An 18,034-nucleotide genomic window follows, 5' to 3' on the forward strand; every position below is an offset into this window, starting at 1 on the left:
CAGTTCTAAAGAAATGTACACATCCCAAACAAATAAATAATTCTAGGAAGCGCTGCATGCCTGAGAGTGGCCTAAAGTGGTCCATGCCAAGTCTGTTAGCAAATTTGATCATCCTAGCCAGCTGCCATGACCTGACTCTTCCTGGACACACATCTTATTTTGGGTTGCCAGTGCAGCCTTTTTATCCCAATCATCTCAGGGTGCTTGCCTGTGAATTGAGTGATCCTGGCTACTTCTCCTAATTTTATTTCGAGGGCCCTGCAGAGCTCTTAAAAACCTACCGACGGACTATACCGCCAACTTCTGCTCGGTTTAAATAAACGCCTAGTGTTTCGTCAGTCAGACTAAACATAACGTAAACCTAACAAGTGTTCAGAAATCTTCCAACTTGTTACTCCAATAGGGACAGCCTGTTCTTATACGGCCCCAGCCCTGCTTCCCCTCATGACCGCAGTCTAGCTCTCCGACCCCATCTAGGATCCTGCTCCCTCTCCCCACAGCAGCCAACAATCCTTCAAATTCAAACCCTCCAAATCTCAAACAGGCAGACTGGGTGGAACATCCATCCAGGAGTCCAAGCCTCTGTGTCTATGTGCACTCAGCACCATGTTCTTTTTGGTCTTCATCCTGCTTCATATCCCATCATACGATTTCGCTTAACATTTTATCCTATGACCACATCTCTTACCAAACAATTTTCAAACAAACGTAGTTCCTTCTTCACACCAGCTCACGGCCCAGGTGCATTCATTTGCTTCTGCCCTTCTAAGCTAGCAAGCACTCTAGGTCCTATAGTGCTCAGAGATTGATCCATCAGGTTTACAAGTGGTTTGCCTTCAGCCAAGAGAATACCAGTCTTGCTTCTCCACCAAGAATGGGTCTGGAAGGATGCTAAGGTTGAAATCCAGGGAAGACAATGGAAGTTCTGCCATTGACTTCAATGGGCCCAGGATTTTGCCCCAAGAATGCAAGGCCCTAAAGAGGTGTTTTGGTTATTTTTGTTTTTTAAATAGTTGAACTGTGCATTTCTCCAACTCCAGGCTTTCTGTACAGTGAGCAGATTCTTTCTTGCAGTCTTGCCCATTTGCACTGTTCTGGCATGCCCAGTAACAAAACGCTCCAGTGAAGAGAATCATTTTATACCCTTACTATTCAGAGGCCCCCTTCATAGTGGTTTCAGCTTAATATCATATATTTTATCTTCAAACTATTTTCTGTCTTCAAACTATTTTCCTTATATATTCAGTCATATTATCTTGTTTTGGTGTGATTGCTTTGCTAAACAAGGTATTAATTAACCTTATACAGTATCTTGTGGATGCCTTCACTCCCATTTGCAATTATAGCAATCACTTCATAGAAAAATAATATGATAAAGATAACATTCTTAGCTGTTTTTAATGCATTTTAGCTGCTGGGAACAAAGAGAAAAGTCACCATTATATAAAAAGAAGTGGAGTACTAGTGGCACCTTAGAGACTAACCAATTAGACTAATTGGTTAGTCTCTAAGGTGCCACTAGTACTCCTTTTCTTTTTGTGAATACAGACTAACACGGCTGCTACTCTGAAACCTGTCACCATTATATGAGAGTCCAGATGCCGATGGATCACAATTTCAGAGCCAATAGCATGTAGCCCCAGTATCCATCCTAATAGGAGAGTTTCTCACTGAAAAGAGAGAGAGGTCACACTGGGAGATCACAGAACAGGGTGGGAGTGGTTTGGCTAACTGAAATGGATCACCTATTTCAAAGTTTACTAAAAACGCATTAGTTTGGCAAGTGTAGAGTGTATCAAAGAGAGGAAACAATAGAGAGAGCAAGAGATGACTAGAAAGGGCAAATGCGCTTAGTAAAGAGCTAGAACCTAACAGAAACTGAGCTCAGTGTATACAGCTTCAGGACAATTTTCAGAGAGACAGTACCCTCAGCAGAAAGGAAATTGATAACACAGCACGGTGAGATGTTGGGGATAACTGAGGTTGCAGTGGCTCTGATTGTGTGTCTCCTGATTGCACAGTTTCTGAAGTTGCAATGGACACGTAGACGTTTTCCTCCTGGACCAACTCCCCTACCCATTATTGGCAACTTATGGCTGCTGGACTTTAAACTTCACCGAGAAAATCTTGTTAAGGTATTTATTTTAGCAGAATTCTGTACTTGGCTGAAATAGAGAAGCTTAGAATGATTCAGGTGGATTTAAAATTGGCATTGCACAGGAGTTACCTAATCAATTATAGGGTATTCCCCAACCTGACTTAATTATTACCCAAACACACGCGACGTGGGGAACTGCACTACTAGGAAAAAAGAATAATCACTTTCAATTGCTATTTTTCTTCTTTGCTTTTGCTGTTCTCTCTCTAAGAATGTCCAAATAGGCATATTTATAATGTACAGACTTTATCATCACACGTCCAGTGTGTGAATAGTACTGAGACCCTGAACCAAAACCCATTGATATCAATGGGAGTCTTTCCATTGCCTTCACTGGATTTTGGATCAGGCCCTATTGTTTCCAAAGCAGTTCCGAGACCATTCAGATATCCTGTTTTGCCAGAGGCTGAACAGCTCGTCGCTTCTCTGGTATTTCTTCCAGACTGCGAGTGGCACTAGGTAATAGATACAGAAGACTCAGCCTTCTTCTAAAAAGCAACTCATTATATTCTACTGACGGTTTGGACTCACTCTCTGCTCTCTATATATTGTGGGTATCTCATTCTATAAGGCATCCATGGCAGGACTTTTCTTGCACGAGGCACTATGATATATTGACACTGTGGCAGAGCTCCGACCTTGTCCCCGTGGGTCCCACGCTTCCAGGCGGTTTATGCTAGCTTCAGAGGGTTGCAGTGAGCCTCTATGTCTTCCTTCTCTCTCTAGGGCCAGGGATGCAATCTACTGAGCCTTTTTCATCATAAGCCAGCACGGAGGTTGGTGAGAGAACTCCCACAGTCTCTGTTGCTCCTATGGCCTTATACCAAAACAGTTCAGACTCCTGTCCTGACAGGGGCCTGTCTTCCCCTCCCAGGAGGTGTTTCTGTTGTGGTGGGTTGGGGGGAACACGGGCCCGCCCTCTACTCTGGGTCCCGGCCCAGGGACCCTAATGGTAGCAGCTCTTGGCAGCCAACCTTTCACTGCCAGAGTTGCTAGATTTCCCTGGGCCACTTCCCCACAGCTCTCCTGCTTCTCCCTTCTTCACCTTTACCTTAGGGCTCCCTTACCAATGACTTGAGCATGTCTTCATGAACCAGCCCTTCAGGCACACCTCCTCTCCCCAGCTTTCCTCCGCCTGACTGGAGTGAGCCCTTTTGTAGTACCAGAGGGGCCTTAATTAGAGTCAGGTGGTCACATTAGCTTAATGGCCTCACCTGACTCTTTGCAGATTAATTAGAGTCAGGTGTTCTCATTAGCCAGGAGCCTAGCCCCTGCTCTGGTCAGTCAGGGAACAGAAAACTGTTAATCCAGTGGCCAGTATATCTGCCTTCTGCTACTCTGCTGTACCCAACTGGCCTGGGTCTATCACATATCCCTCCCCCGTGCTCAACACCAATGGGTTGGGCAGCTTGGGACGCCAGACAGTGTGCGCATGATAAGCCATCGGCGTTGCCATGGCGACTCCCTGTTCTGCACTATATGTGGAACTGGAAAGGTTGGAGGGATAAGAACCACCTGGTTACCCTCGTGTTCTTTTCCTTGTTCCGTTGCACCCATTGAAGGGGGGCATGGTCGGTCACAAGGATAAATCTGCACCGCAACAGGTAATAATGTTTCCATGGCCCATTTTACGGTGAGGCACTCTCTCTTTCTCACTGCGTATTTTTGTTCCCTCGGAAGGAGTTTCCTATGAGGTACAGAATTGGGTGGTCCTCTTCCCCAACCATCTGCGACAGGATGGCCCCTAGCCCCACTTCAGATGCATCTTTCTGTAGGATGAATTCGTTGGTGAAATCCGGGGCTATCAATATGGGGTTACTGCAGAGGGCAGTCTGTAGGTCCGCAAATGCCCTCTCTGCTGCACCGGACCATCTGACTGGATCAGGACAATGGGCCTTCACTAAGTCAGTTAGGGGATTTGCCCTTGTGGCAAAATGGGGGATGAAAAGCCGGTAATACCCCACCACCCCTAGGAATGCTCGGACCTGCTTCTTACGACTTGGCCGTGGCCAATTTTGGATGGCCTCTAACTTATTCAGTTGGGGTTTTACCAGACCTTTTCCCTACCACATAGCCAAGATATTTGGCCTCCATGAACCCTACGGCACACTTAACAGGGTTCGCCGTAAGGCCAGCTCGCCTGAAGGTATCAAGGACCGCCCCCGCCTTCAAGTGGGTTTCCCAATCTGGGGTATGAATCACCATGTCATCCAAGTAGGCCGCAGCATAACTGGCATGGGGGCATAACAACTTGTCCATGAGGCGCTGAAAGGTAGCTGGGGCCCCATATAGTCCAAAAGGGAGGCCTGTATATTGGAAGAGACCCTCTGGTGTCAAAAACGCCGTCTTTTCCTTTGCATCTTCGACTAGGGGAATCTGCCAGTACCCCTTTGTCAAGTCCAGGCTTGTCAAGTACTGGGCATTCCCCAGACGGTCCACTAGTTTGTCGATGCAGAGTATAGGGTGGGCATCAAACTGGGATATCTTGTTTAGTCGACGGAAGTCGTTGCAGAACCTCGTGGTGCCATCAGGTTTGGGCACCAACACTATTGGTCTGGATCACTGACTGTGGGATTCTTCAATGATCCCCACCTCCAGCGTTTTCCTGACTTCTGCTTTTATTTCCTCCCTTTTGGCTGCTGGCACCCGGTAGGGCCTCATAGTTACTCTAGCCCCAGGGTTCGTGATGACATGGTGATATGTCCCGGTTGTGTGACCCGGCTTTGTCGAGAATACGTCTTGATATTGGGCGATCGTCTCAGTTACCTCTTTCTTCTGGGCTGTCATTAGATCAGAAGACACCCTCACCTGCTCAGGATTTTTGTTCCCTGGGTACAACTCTTCCCGAACCACTGTGCATGCCTTTCGTGCATGCCAGGGTTTCAGAAGGTTGACCTGGTATATCTGCTCTAGTTTTTGATGTCCTGGTTGTCGCACCTTGTAATTTACTTCCCCTATGGGTTCGACTATTTTGTAGGGCCCTTACCACTGGGCCAACAGCTTACTTTCTGCCGTGGGTACCAGTACTATTACACGGGTCACCGGGTTGAAACTGACAAACCTTGGCTTGACGGTTGTAGTAGGATCTCTGGGCCTCTTGGGCCTTCTCTAGGTGCTCCCTCACTATGGGCATGACCCAGGCTATCCGGTCCCTCATCCATAGCACATGATCTATTACGTTCTTTCCCTCACTGGGTTCCTCCTCCCAAATTTCCTTGGCTAGGTCCAGGATGTCTCGGGGGTTGCGTCCATCAACAGCTCAAAGGGAGAGAATCCGGTGGAAGCTTGGGGGGCCTCACGGATGGCGATCATGAGGTACAGTAGTAGGCTGTCCCAATCTTTCCTATCCTTGCTTACCACCTTTCTTATCACGGCCTTGAGGGTCTGGCTAAATCTTTCCACCAGACCATCGGTTTGTGGATGGTAAACTGAGGTCTGCAGTGTCTGGACATGGAGCAGGGAACACAGGTCCTTCATCAACTTAGACATGAATGGTGTTCCCAGGCCTGTGAGGATTTCTTTTGGTAGCCCTACTCAGGCAAAGATTGCCACTAATTCTTTGGTAATGCTCTTGGAAGCTGTGTTTTGTAAGCTTCTGGGTATCTGGTTGCATAGTCTAGGATGATAAGCCATACTGGTGGCCTCAGGTCGTTTTCTCTAGCAGCCCCATGGCGATCCGCTTGAACAGAACTTCGATGATCGGCAGGGGTACCAGAGGAGCTCTTAGATGTGGACGAGGGCTGTGCAGTTGACATTCGGGGCAAGAGGCACAGTACCGCCAGACGTCTTTATGTACCCCCACCCAGAAGAACCTGCGTGAGAATCGCACCTGGGTTTTCTCCACTCCCAGGTGCCCTCCAAAAAGGTGACTGTGAGTGAGGCTTAATATTGCCTTCTGGTGTTTCCGGGGTACTAGGAGCTGGTGTACTTCTTGCTCCTGCATTTGCACGACCCGGTATAGGAGATTCCTCTTGATCACAAAATAAGGCCCTGGCCCCCAGGTCTTTCCCCTCTAATAGGTACCCCACCTATCTCAGCCACCTCCTTCCTGGCGTTCTCTTGGGTCTTCCACCTGGTCCCGTCCAAAAGTCTCTCTCCCGGGACTTATCAGCCCAAACTCTGAGGGATCTGTCTCTGCCCTCTCGGCTGGCTCCGTGAGGTTGGGGCTGGAAGCGGTCTCTGACCCCTCCTCTGTCTTGGGGGGTTGTCCGTGTACATCTGCCTACACAGGCAGCCCTTGGTCCTTGTATCCGGATTCGGGTACGCAAGGGCTTGGCCACCCTCCTTTCTCTCTTGGTCTTCCTGCCTTTCCCCGGGACAGGGGATAGCTCCTGGGACATTTCCACGAAAAATGGGAGGTGACATTCGCCTCCTGAAGTTCAGGGAACTCCCCTTCCTCCAGTCCCTCCAGTAGGAGCAAGTTTCCAAACGAGGGGAAATCTCTACCTATGAGCATGGATTATAGGAGGTTTGGGACTACTCCTGCTTTCATGCCGTGACATTTCCCTGAATTTCAATTTTCACTGGTATGATGGGGTAGTAACTAACAGTCCCATGGACACAGGTTACCCCCATACGCTTAGCCTGCATTAACTGGCTGCACTTCACTAACTTACCTGAAATTAGGGTGATAGCACTCCCCGAGTCTACGAGTGCCATGGTTTCTACCCCATTCAACTTTACTGGCCTTGTATATTTAGGTGGGGTGACTGCAACCCCTACAATATTGAGTAGGCTGTACGGGTCTGTCCCGTCCCCCAGGTTCCACTGCATGGGCTCTACGACATTGGGGTGTTGGACCGCTATGTGCCCCAACTCCCTGCACCCGTAACACTTATAATTACTTCTAGTCACTCCCCCGTCACATGGGTTAGGGGGTTTAGTCCCAGGGTTCCCCCCACTCAGGCCTTTTCCTTCCTTCTGGGTTCCTGGCTGGTTTTCGGTCCCCCTCTTCTTCCACCTAGGACTCCCTGGGGATTTGGCCACCCGACCCTCCAGGGTCAGGGTCAAGTGTTTGCTTCAGGAGGGGCCTTCCTTGGGGAGTTGGGTCAATTCCCTGGCTGTCATCCATCTTTCCATCAAAGTGATCATTTCATCGTAGGTGGACGGATCATTCTGGCATACCCATTTGCGGAGATCTGGCAGCAGTCCCCACATGTAATGGTCCATTATCAATGCTCCAAAATCTCCTCCGGGCTGCATGCCTTGGGCCGTAGCCACTTCTGAACGAGATGTATGAGATCAAATAGTTGGGACCTCGGAGGTTTATTCTCCCTGTATTTCCACTCCTGGAACCTCTGGGCCCGTACCACTGCCGTCACCCCTGATCATCCTAGGATCTCTGCCCTCAGCCGGGAATAGTCAGCAGCGTCCTTGATGGGCAGATCAAAGTAGGCCTTCTGAGCCTCTCTACACAAAAAAGGGGTGAGAATGCTGGCCCACTGCTCCTGGGGCCATGCCTCACACTGAGCAGACCTTCCAAATGAGAGGAGATATGCCTCTACGTCATCCTCTGCTGTCATCTTTGGCAGACAACCGGTGGTCCTCAGAGTTCAGGTCCCATCGGACTGCCGGGCCTGGGTGGTGAGGATCGTCAGCTGGTCCATTACCTCACACAGGAGGGCTCGACCTTGGGTCGCCTGGCTCATCAATAAGTGGTTGGTTTCCTACTGTAGCCTCATGGACTCCTGTTGCGCCATCGCCTGAGCCCGGGTGGCCTCCTGCTGGGCCGCCATGGCTTGCACCAGCGCTCTCACCACCTCCTCCATCGTGGTACAAACAAAAACCCCAAACCATAAACCCTAGTGCACTTTTTAAAAAACAAACAAACCCTCTTTGTTCCGCCACACTGTGAACAATCAGTATCCCACTTCTCACACCAGTTGTGGCAGAGCTCCGACCTTGTCCCCGTGGGTCCCACACTTCCAGGCGGTTTATGCTAGCTTCAGAGGCTCACTGCAACCCTCCATGTAGCCCTTCTCTCTCTAGGGCCAGGGATGCAGTCTACTGACCCCTTTTCATCATAAGCCAGCAAGGAGGTCGGTGAGAGAACTCCCACAGTCTCTGTTGCTCCTACGGCCTCATGCCAAAACAGTTCAGCCTCCTGTCCTGACAGGGGCCTGTCTTCCCCTCCCAGGAGGTGTTTCTGTTGTGGTGGGTTGGGGGGAACCCAGGCCCACCCTTTACTCCATGTTCCGGCCCAGGAACCCCAATGATAGCAGCTGTTGGCAGCCAGCCTTTCACTGCCAGAGTTGCTAGATTTCCCTGGGCCACTTCCCCACAGCTCTCCTGCTTCTCCCTTCTTCACCTTTACCTTAGGGCTCCCTTACCAATGACTTGAGCATGTCTTCATGAACCAGCCCTTCAGGCACACCTCCTCTCCCCAGCTTTCCTCCGCCTGACTGGAGTGAGCCCTTTTGTAGTACCAAAGGGGCCTTAATTAGAGTCAGGTGGTCACATTAGCTTAATGGCCTCACCTGACTCTTTGCAGGTTAATTAGAGTCAGGTGTTCTCATTAGCCAGGAGCCTAGCCCCTGCTCTGGTTAGTCAGGGAACAGAAAACTGTTAATCCAGTGGCCAGTATATCTGCCTTCTGCTACTCTGCTGTACCCAACTGGCCTGGGTCTGTCACAACATTGATATCAGTGAAATGTCTCCAGACTGTGAGAACTTTGATCTCCATAGCATGGCCAACTGTACGCCCTAAAACAAAGTTTTGCAATAACCCAGACAATTGGTTTTAAGATGGAGTAGGAAAAACTGTACTCCTGTTTTCCTGAAGTGCCATTCTCTTGCGAAACAGTTTAAATAATTACAATAGTAAGAAATTCACTTCAGACTCCGTTTCAGGAGAAAATATAAGTCTGACCTGAGAAAAGGCAATGAGAAGGAAGATAAGAAAAATCACAGGGAAGTAGTAAGAAAAGAAACGTAGAGTGCAAAAATAGTTATCTTCCTACATTGACATTGAGAAAAGCAAACACATACAATAATTCGCAATAAATGAAAACAAAAAGGAAAAAACAAATACAAAAAAAAAAGAAAAAATAACAAGTGTCTGTTTATTCACTTTAACTTTGAGCTGATGTAATATTTTAGAGGAAGTTCTCTGGTTCTCCTTTTGTCGCCTTTTCCCTCCTGTTGAGTGATGTTCTAACGCTCAGTGTCCATGTTGCATAAAATGGAGTAGGACTGGCATTCCATACCCAAAGTGTGTTACATTAGGCAGCTAAATTCTGTTGTAAACTCTAATCCAATTCAGACAGAGGCAAATGGGTTTAGTCAGAGTTATAGAAAACATCCGAAAGAAGCCTTTTAACAGATCTGCCGGTTGCTTTCAATTTTTCTGACTTATGGTTATCAACTCTCCAGTTAACCAACATCTATGGCAACATTTACACAGTGTGGATGGGGCAGACACCTGTGATTGTATTGAATGGATACAAAGCAGTAAAAGATGGCCTTATCTCCCATTCAGAAGAGATTTCTGGACGGCCTCTCACCCCCTTCTATAGGGATCTGATGGGAGAAAAAGGTAAAAGATATTACTCTTTTGCAAGGAATAATATTGAAGTATAAAGGTGGCATTCTAAGGCAGAGAATTCTTCCCAGATACTGTCTTGCCACATGGTACTTATGCAGTTGGATAGCAGGGCTCCACGCAAAACTGCAATATTAAAAAAGAAAAACAGACCAAAAAAGGCAAATCCTGTACAACTTACATAACACACCACTGGCTATGCTTCTCTTCTTTCCATAGGATTTGGAGAAAAATTTGCCCACCAAGTTGGCCTTAATATGGCTTAATTTTAAAGAGACAATGTCTCCATACACAAAACCCCCACAACAGACATGTATTCAAAGGTTTGCCTATAAGCACATCTGACACACCAATAGATGAGTTATTCTATCCTCTCCAAAAGCTGCCCCCATGGAGTTTCCAGGGATGTGACTATAACAAGATATATAGTTATACTAATGGTGATAGAAACCCAAGTAACAGATCACAGCTCAAAATCTGTAAAGCACGTCATTGTTTCCTCTTACTAGAAAAAGGCATCTTAATTTAAACTTGCCTTCCGCTATAAAAGGGTTTCCTTCCTAGCAAGAGCATAATGGTGTTTCTATTGTCCTCAGGTATTTTCCTGACAAGCGGTCACACCTGGAAGCAGCAGAGACGCTTTGGTATGACGTTTCTAAGGCGCCTGGAACTGGGTAAGAAAAGCCTGGAGCACCGAATACAAGAGGAGACCAGACACCTGGTGGAGGTCTTTGCAAGTCAGAAAGGTAAATTCTTTGAAAGATTGTAATTTAGAGCTGTTCCCTATATATAAGACAGGCTGTGGGAGTGATAACAAGTCTAACAGCACTTCTGTTCTTGAATGACACAGAGATGCTCCTGCTGGTGGGGACTGTTATGGGTTTCTCAATTGAGCTGTAGCTCACGAAAGCTTATGCTCAAATAAATTTGTTAGTCTTGAAGGTGCCACAAGTCCACCTGTTCTTAATTGCCTAAGTGAACGAAGCACTTTAGGAGGAGTGCTCAGGTTTGAGTGTACAGATAGATATTTAACGGGTTTTAAAAATAAATACACCAAAACCAATTTTTATTTCTCATTCATATCACTGTCCTATTGAAAACACAGGGAGCTGGAACAATCCCTATCTTTAGAGTCACCTAACACTTTCCATTACACAAAATTCTTGTGACCTTTTTGTGTGAGGCTTTACTTTCCATTGCTTGCAGGAGACCTTTGAAATTCAGCTGGGAATGGGCCCTCAGGCTAGAAACATGTCTTTCCCTTTTCCCATGAAATTTCATGCAGGCCTGGATGAAATATAAGCCACTGAAAATCACCATCTTCCCTCGCTTGTGTTGTTCAGTAACATTGTGGCAGAATGCCAAGAGAATAATAACTGAACATAAATATATATTCATAACATAAATGTATATTTATGAATTGAATATATTTATGAATTCAAAATATATATTTTGAATATATAAATATTCAAAAAAATGAGGTCTACCCCACCAAAGCAATAGCACCCCATGCTGTATGGGGAATGCCTAAAGAGTCCTAAGGATCAGGGCGTGGCCGTGTTAGTCTGTATCCACAAAAACAACAAGGAGTCCGGTGGCACCTTAAAGACTAACAGCTTTATTTGGGCATAAGCTTTCGTGGGTAAAACACCACTTCTTGATCTGAAGAAGTGGTGCTTTACCCATGAAAGCTTATGCTCAAATAAATCCATTAGTCTTTAAGGTGGCACCGGACTCCTTGTTGTTTTTTAAACAGTCCTGTCACTCCAGAGGCAGCAGTCTCTGTTGCAATGCTGCAGGTTCAGGGTACAAACCCTGATGATGTATGGGAGGAGCGGGTGGAGCTGTTATTCGTGCACAAAATATAGCTTGCCTTTTCCCTTTGGAACCGCTCCCCCGGGAATTACACAAAGAAAACCACGTTAGAATCATAGTCATTTTGGTTGCAAAGTCAAGCACTTGAAAGAGACGAAATGCCAGAATGAAGATTGCTGCTGGAACCTGAATTTTTCCCTCTTGTGAAAATTCATTATAACCTTTTATTACCTGTTCATTCATTCATACACACAGGCCCAGAGGACTTTTATTCACTCTGGATGCACAAGACAGCAAAATTAACATTGCCCAGACAATTTTTAATCTAGCATTTGCTAACTTTTGAGCACTTTTCTTTGCCACCTAAACAATATTATTGTAATGCAGTTTTGTAGTATGTGATATCAATTTAGACTGAAGCCAGATATATTTGAAATGAATAATATACCTTACCTTTTAATGATAGCTTAGGAAATGTGAATACTTGTGTGACATTATTAATATGAACGGGGACCATATAGATCATTGTTACAACCAAGGTACTGTAGTGGCACCAAATCTTGTATAAAGGGGGTCAAATAAGGTGTCTAAGACAAGGTTATGATTTGCTGGTTATGATTATGCTGTCTGTATGCAGGTATCATTTTATATTTAAAGTTATAAGTATTGGCTCTATACTGTCTGTATTGCGAACTTGTGCTATGCTTCTGGGGGACACCCCAGACAATTTCGTATCAGCACTGCCTAGCCTGCTGGATGGCCCATTAAGGACCATCAGCTCTACAGCTGACCCACTGAGAGAAGGCAGACATGCCTTGTGACTCAGCAAGGTGTGCAGGGACCTGCCTATGGACAGAACTCTAAGGTTTTTCTATGCCATGTGCTGGATAGCTTGTCTTTGGGACAAAGAACGCAGAGACCACATGGCAAGAGACTATAAAAGGCTGCTGCATCTTGTCTTCAATCCTGCTTCTTACTTCTGGAGGAACCTTCCTGCAAACTGAAGCTCTGAACAAAGGACTGAATGACCCATCCCAGCTGGGGATGTTCTCCAGAGACTTGATTTAAACCTGCAGTTTATTCTTTCACTGCTACAAGCGTGAACCAAGAACTTTGCCATTACTGTATGTCATTGATTCCATTTAACCAATTCTAGCTCTCATCTATATTTCTTTCTTTTTATGAATAAACCTTTAGATTTTAGATTCTGAAGGATTAGCAACAGCGTGATTTGTGGATAAGATCTGATTTGTACATTGATCTGGGTCTGGGGCTTGGTCCTTTGGGATTGGGAGAACCATTTTTTCTTTTACTGGGGCATTCGTTTTCATAATCATTCGTCCCATAACGAATGGCACCAGTGGTGATACTGGGAAACTGGAGTGTCTAACGGAATTGCTTGTGTGACTTATGGTTAGCCAGTGGGGTAAAACCGAAGTCTTCTCTGTTTGGCTGGTTTGGTGTGCAAAGAAACCCCAGCCTTGGGCTCTAACTGCCCTGCTCTGCTCTAAGCAATTTGTCCTGAATTGATACTCTCAGAAGTGTCCCACCAAAGGCAGGATTGTTACAGTAGCATAGTTGTGCTAGGATCCACAGAACCAAGGCAATTAAGCTTTGGATCAAAACCCCATGCTATCCAAATTTGAATTTTGGTACTGAGAGTCTGGTTGGTTAAGGAGCAGTTGCAATGGGTGAGCAAAGAGCATATGAGGGCCTTGACAAAAAAGCCCTGGAAGTTTTGTGTTCAGAAAAGGGGATAAGCTTTAAAAAGGTTTCAGAGTAACAGCCGTGTTAGTCTGTATTCGCAAAAAGAAAAGGAGTACTTGTGGCACCTTAGAGACTAACCAATTTATTTGAGCATGAGCTTTTGTGAGCTACAGCTCACTTCATCGGATGCATACCGTGGAAACTGCAGCAGACTTTATATACACACAGAGAATATGAAACAATACCTCCTCCCACCCCACTGTCCTGCTGGTAATAGCTTATCTAAAGTGATCATCAAGTTGGGCCAATCAATAACCTGGATTTGTGCAGGAAATGGCCCAACTTGATTATCATGCACATTGTGTAGAGAGTTGTCACTTTGGATGGGCTATCACCAGCAGGAGAGTGAATTTGTGTGGGGGGGTGGAGGGTGAGAAAACCTGGATTTGTGCTGGAAATGGCCCAACTTGATGATCACTTTAGATAAGCTATTACCAGCAGGACAGTGGGGTGGGAGGAGGTATTGTTTCATATTCTCTGTGTGTATATAAAGTCTGCTGCAGTTTCCACGGTATGCATCCGATGAAGTGAGCTGTAGCTCACGAAAGCTCATGCTCAAATAAATTGTTTAGTCTCTAAGGTGCCACAAGTCCTCCTTTTCTTTTTGTGAATACAGACTAACACGGCTGTTACTCTGAAACCTGTCATTGTGCAAGGCACTGCATTTAGCCGTATGGAGTGGAAATCTATCAACTGCATGAAAAAACTTGTACAGATACAGACAGACATCATCTTCCTTTCCAAATGCAAACAGATGGACATCGTACCAAAAGGACTGAAGGTAAAAAATCCATTACAATCTACATACCACACAGACTATGCTGACAGCTTGTGCCACACGCTCTCAAAGAAACTGCGGAATCACCTGATCAACATCCTCTACAGCAAACAGGGAAAGATTAAGAATGAGCTCTCAAAAATGGATACTCTCATAAAAAACCAACCTTCCACACAAACTTCCTCGTGGCTGGATTTTACTAAAGCTAGACAAGCCATTTACAACGCACACTTTGCTTCTCTACAAAAGAAAAAGGACACTAAACTTTCTAAACTACTAGATGCTACAAGGGGCCACAGCAATGGTTCCCTCAACCCACCTAGCAATATTGTTAACCTATCCAACTATACTCTCAGCTCAGCAGAAGCAGCTGTTCTATCTCGGGGCCTCTCCTTCTGCCCCTCCACCCCCACGAACATGATACAGTTCTGTGGTGACCTAGAATCCTATTTTCGACGTCTCCGACTCAAGGAATATTTCCAAAATACCTCTGAACAACATACTAATCCACAGAGGTCTCCCTACCAACACTACAGAAAAAGGGATTCTAGGTGGACTCCTCCTGAAGGTCGAAACAGCAGACTGGCCTTCTACATAGAGTGCTTCCGCCGACGTGCACGGGCTGAAATTGTGGAAAAGCAGCATCACTTGCCCCATAACCTCAGCCATGCGGAACGCAATGCCATCCACAGCCTCAGAAACAACTCTGACATCATAATCAAAAAGGCTGACAAAGGAGGTGCTGTTGTCATCATGAATAGGTCGGAATATGAACAAGAGGCTGCTTGGCAGCTCTCCAACACGAGTTTCTACAAGCCATTACCCTATGATCCCACTGAGAGTTACCAAAAGCAACTACAGCATTTGCTCAAGAAACTTCCTGAAAAAGCACAAGATCAAATCCGCACAGACACACCCCTGGAACCCCGACCTGGGATATTCTATCTACTACCCAAGATCCATAAACCTGGAAATCCTGGGCACCCCATCATCTCAGGCATTGGCACCCTGACAGCAGGATTGTCTGGCTATGTAGACTCCCTCCTCAGGCCCTACGCTACCAGCACTCCCAGCTACCTTCGAGACACCACTGACTTCCTGAGGAAACTTCAATCCATCGGTGATCTTCCTGATAACACCATCCTGGCCACTATGGATGTAGAAGCCCTCTACACCAACATTCCACACAAAGATGGACTACAAGCCGTCAAGAACACTATCCCCGATAATGTCACGGCTAACCTGGTGGCTGAACTTTGTGACTTTGTCCTTACCCATAACTATTTCACATTTGGGGACAATGTATACCTTCAGATCAGCGGCACTGCTATAGGTACCCGCATGGCCCCACAGTATGCCAACATTTTTATGGCTGATTTAGAACAACGCTTCCTCAGCTCTCGTCCCCTAAAGCCCCTACTCTACTTGCGCTATATTGATGTCATCTTCATCATCTGGACCCATGGAAAAGAAGCCCTTGAGGAATTCCACCATGATTTCAACAATTTCCATCCCACCATCAGCCTCAGCCTGGTCCAGTCCACACAAGAGATCCACTTCCTGGACACTACAGTGCTAATAAACAATGGTCACATAAACACCACCCTATACCGGAAACCTACTGACCGCTATTCCTACCTGCATGCCTCCAGCTTTCACCGAGACCACACCACACGATCCATCGTCTACAGCCAAGCTCTGCGATACAACCGCATTTGCTCCAACCCCTCAGACAGAGACAAACACCTACAAGATCTCTGTCAAGCTTTCTTACAATAACAATACCCACCTGCGGAAGTAAAGAAACAGATTGATAGAGCCAGAAGAGTTCCCAGAAGTTACCTACTACAGGACAGGCCTAACAAAGAAAATAACAGAACGCCACTAGCCGTCACCTTCAGCCCCCAACTAAAACCCCTCCAACGCATTATTAAGGATCTACAACCTATCCTGAAGGATGACCCAACACTCTCACAAATCTTGGGAGACAGGCCAGTCCTTGCCTACAGACAGCCCCCCAACCTGAAGCAAATACTCACCAACAACCACATACCACACAACAGAACCACTAACCCAGGAACCTATCCTTGCAACAAAGCCCGTTGCCAACTGTGCCCACATATCTATTCAGGGGACACCATCACAGGGCCTAATAACATCAGCCACACTATCAGAGGCTCGTTCACCTGCACATCCACCAATGTGATTTATGCCATCATGTGCCAGCAATGCCCCTCTGCCATTTACATTGGTCAAACTGGACAGTCTCTACGTAAAAGAATAAATGGACACAAATCAGATGTCAAGAATTATAACATTCATAAACCAGTCGGAGAACACTTCAATCTCTCTGGTCACGCAATCACAGACATGAAGGTCGCTATCTTAAAACAAAAAAACTTCAAATCCAGACTCCAGCGAGAAACTGCTGAATTGGAATTTATTTGCAAATTGGATACTATTAATTTAGGCTTAAATAGAGACTGGGAGTGGCTAAGTCATTATGCAAGGTAGCCTATTTCCCCTTGTTTTTTCCTCCCCCCCCCTCCCCCCAGATGTTCTGGTTTAACTTGGATTTAAACTTGGAGAGTGGTCAGTTTGGATGAGCTATTACCAGCAGGAGAGTGAGTTTGTGTGTGTGGTTTTTGGGAGGGGGGTGAGAGAACCTGGATTTGTGCAGGAAATGGCCCAACTTGATTATCATGCACATTGTGTAGAGAGTTGTCACTTTGGATGGGCTATCACCAGCAGGAGAGTGAATTTGTGTGGGGGGGTGGAGGGTGAGAAAACCTGGATTTGTGCTGGAAATGGCCCAACTTGATGATCACTTTAGATAAGCTATTACCAGCAGGACAGTGGGGTGGGAGGAGGTATTGTTTCATATTCTCTGTGTGTATATAAAGTCTGCTGCAGTTTCCACGATATGCATCCAATGAAGTGAGCTGTAGCTCACGAAAGCTCATGCTCAAATAAATTGGTTAGTCTCTAAGGTGCCACAAGTACTCCTTTTCTTTAAGCTTTAAAAAGAAAGCTACAAATCAAGAACTGAGAGAGCTGTTAATGGCCAGTGATCAGAAGGCAGGAGCACAGCCCTTACCTGATACTACAGAAGCTGCAGAAGCAATTAGAATGCAAAAGGCAGCAAGTAAACTGCACCTCGAGCATGAACAGAAACTAGCAGACATTCCACTGCTGGAAAAGCAAAAGAATGCTGAATTGGAAAGAGAAGCTACTATAAGAGAGGAAAGGGCTCGTAGGGAGTGTATTGAGCTGCCGGCTGCTGACGAGAGGGTTCGCCAGATGCAACAGGAGACTCACCAGATGCAACAGGAGATGGCCAGACCTCAGCTCCAAGTCAAAAAAGCAATAGAAGAACAGCTAAAATTGTATCCTCTTGGAAGTCCAGTTTATGACAATATTGGTATACTATATATTACTCTGAGCAGTTTTCTGTGTTTAACCAGTTTTGCTATGGCCAGGGAGAGGGGGATTCTAACCTGGTGGGAAATAGCTGTTTATCCGTGGAAAAAAGCTGTTTGTCCACGAATGCAGTTTCTGAATGTCTGTCTAAGGTCTCAGAAGTGAATCTGGAATTAGATCAAGCACAGAAAAAACTCATTGGTCAAGAAAATGTTTCACAGGAGCAGATTAAAGTGGATGGTCAGGTTAAAGCCCTAGCTGAGGAAGAAAAAGGTAGATTTTTGATGGGAGAGGAAGACAAAGAACGTTTGGATGAGCCTAGACAGACTTGTGAGCTGATGGCTTTATCCAGTCAGCAGTTTGGAAAGGCAAGGATGGTGGAAGATGAGTGTCCCTGTACCTTATCTGTGTGGAGAATTGGGACAGTGAAGGAAATGTGCCTGTGTCTGTCAGGGGTAATGGCTTGCCTATGGAGGGAGCTACCCCAGCCTCCAAGCAGTTGTCTGTGAACAGCTGTGTGTGCTGGGACAAGGGGAATGAGATCCCAAGCTGTGTG

At 46.2% G+C, this 18,034-nt stretch overlaps 1 protein-coding gene across 1 annotated transcript in view; it reads left to right on the forward strand.

Annotated features, from left to right (window-relative positions):
- The first annotated feature begins 1,964 nt into the window (after nt 1-1,964).
- Nucleotides 1,965-18,034, forward strand: part of LOC144270278 (cytochrome P450 2J2-like) — a 29,120-nt gene continuing 13,050 nt past the window's right edge. The window contains exons 1-3 of the mRNA XM_077826641.1: nt 1,965-2,135; nt 9,530-9,692; nt 10,295-10,444. Of these exons, the coding sequence (XP_077682767.1) occupies nt 1,965-2,135; nt 9,530-9,692; nt 10,295-10,444 (484 nt within the window). The remainder of the gene's footprint in view (nt 2,136-9,529; nt 9,693-10,294; nt 10,445-18,034) is intronic.

Source organism: Eretmochelys imbricata, chromosome 9, assembly GCF_965152235.1.
Source record: "Eretmochelys imbricata isolate rEreImb1 chromosome 9, rEreImb1.hap1, whole genome shotgun sequence".
NCBI classification, from domain to species: domain Eukaryota; kingdom Metazoa; phylum Chordata; order Testudines; family Cheloniidae; genus Eretmochelys; species Eretmochelys imbricata.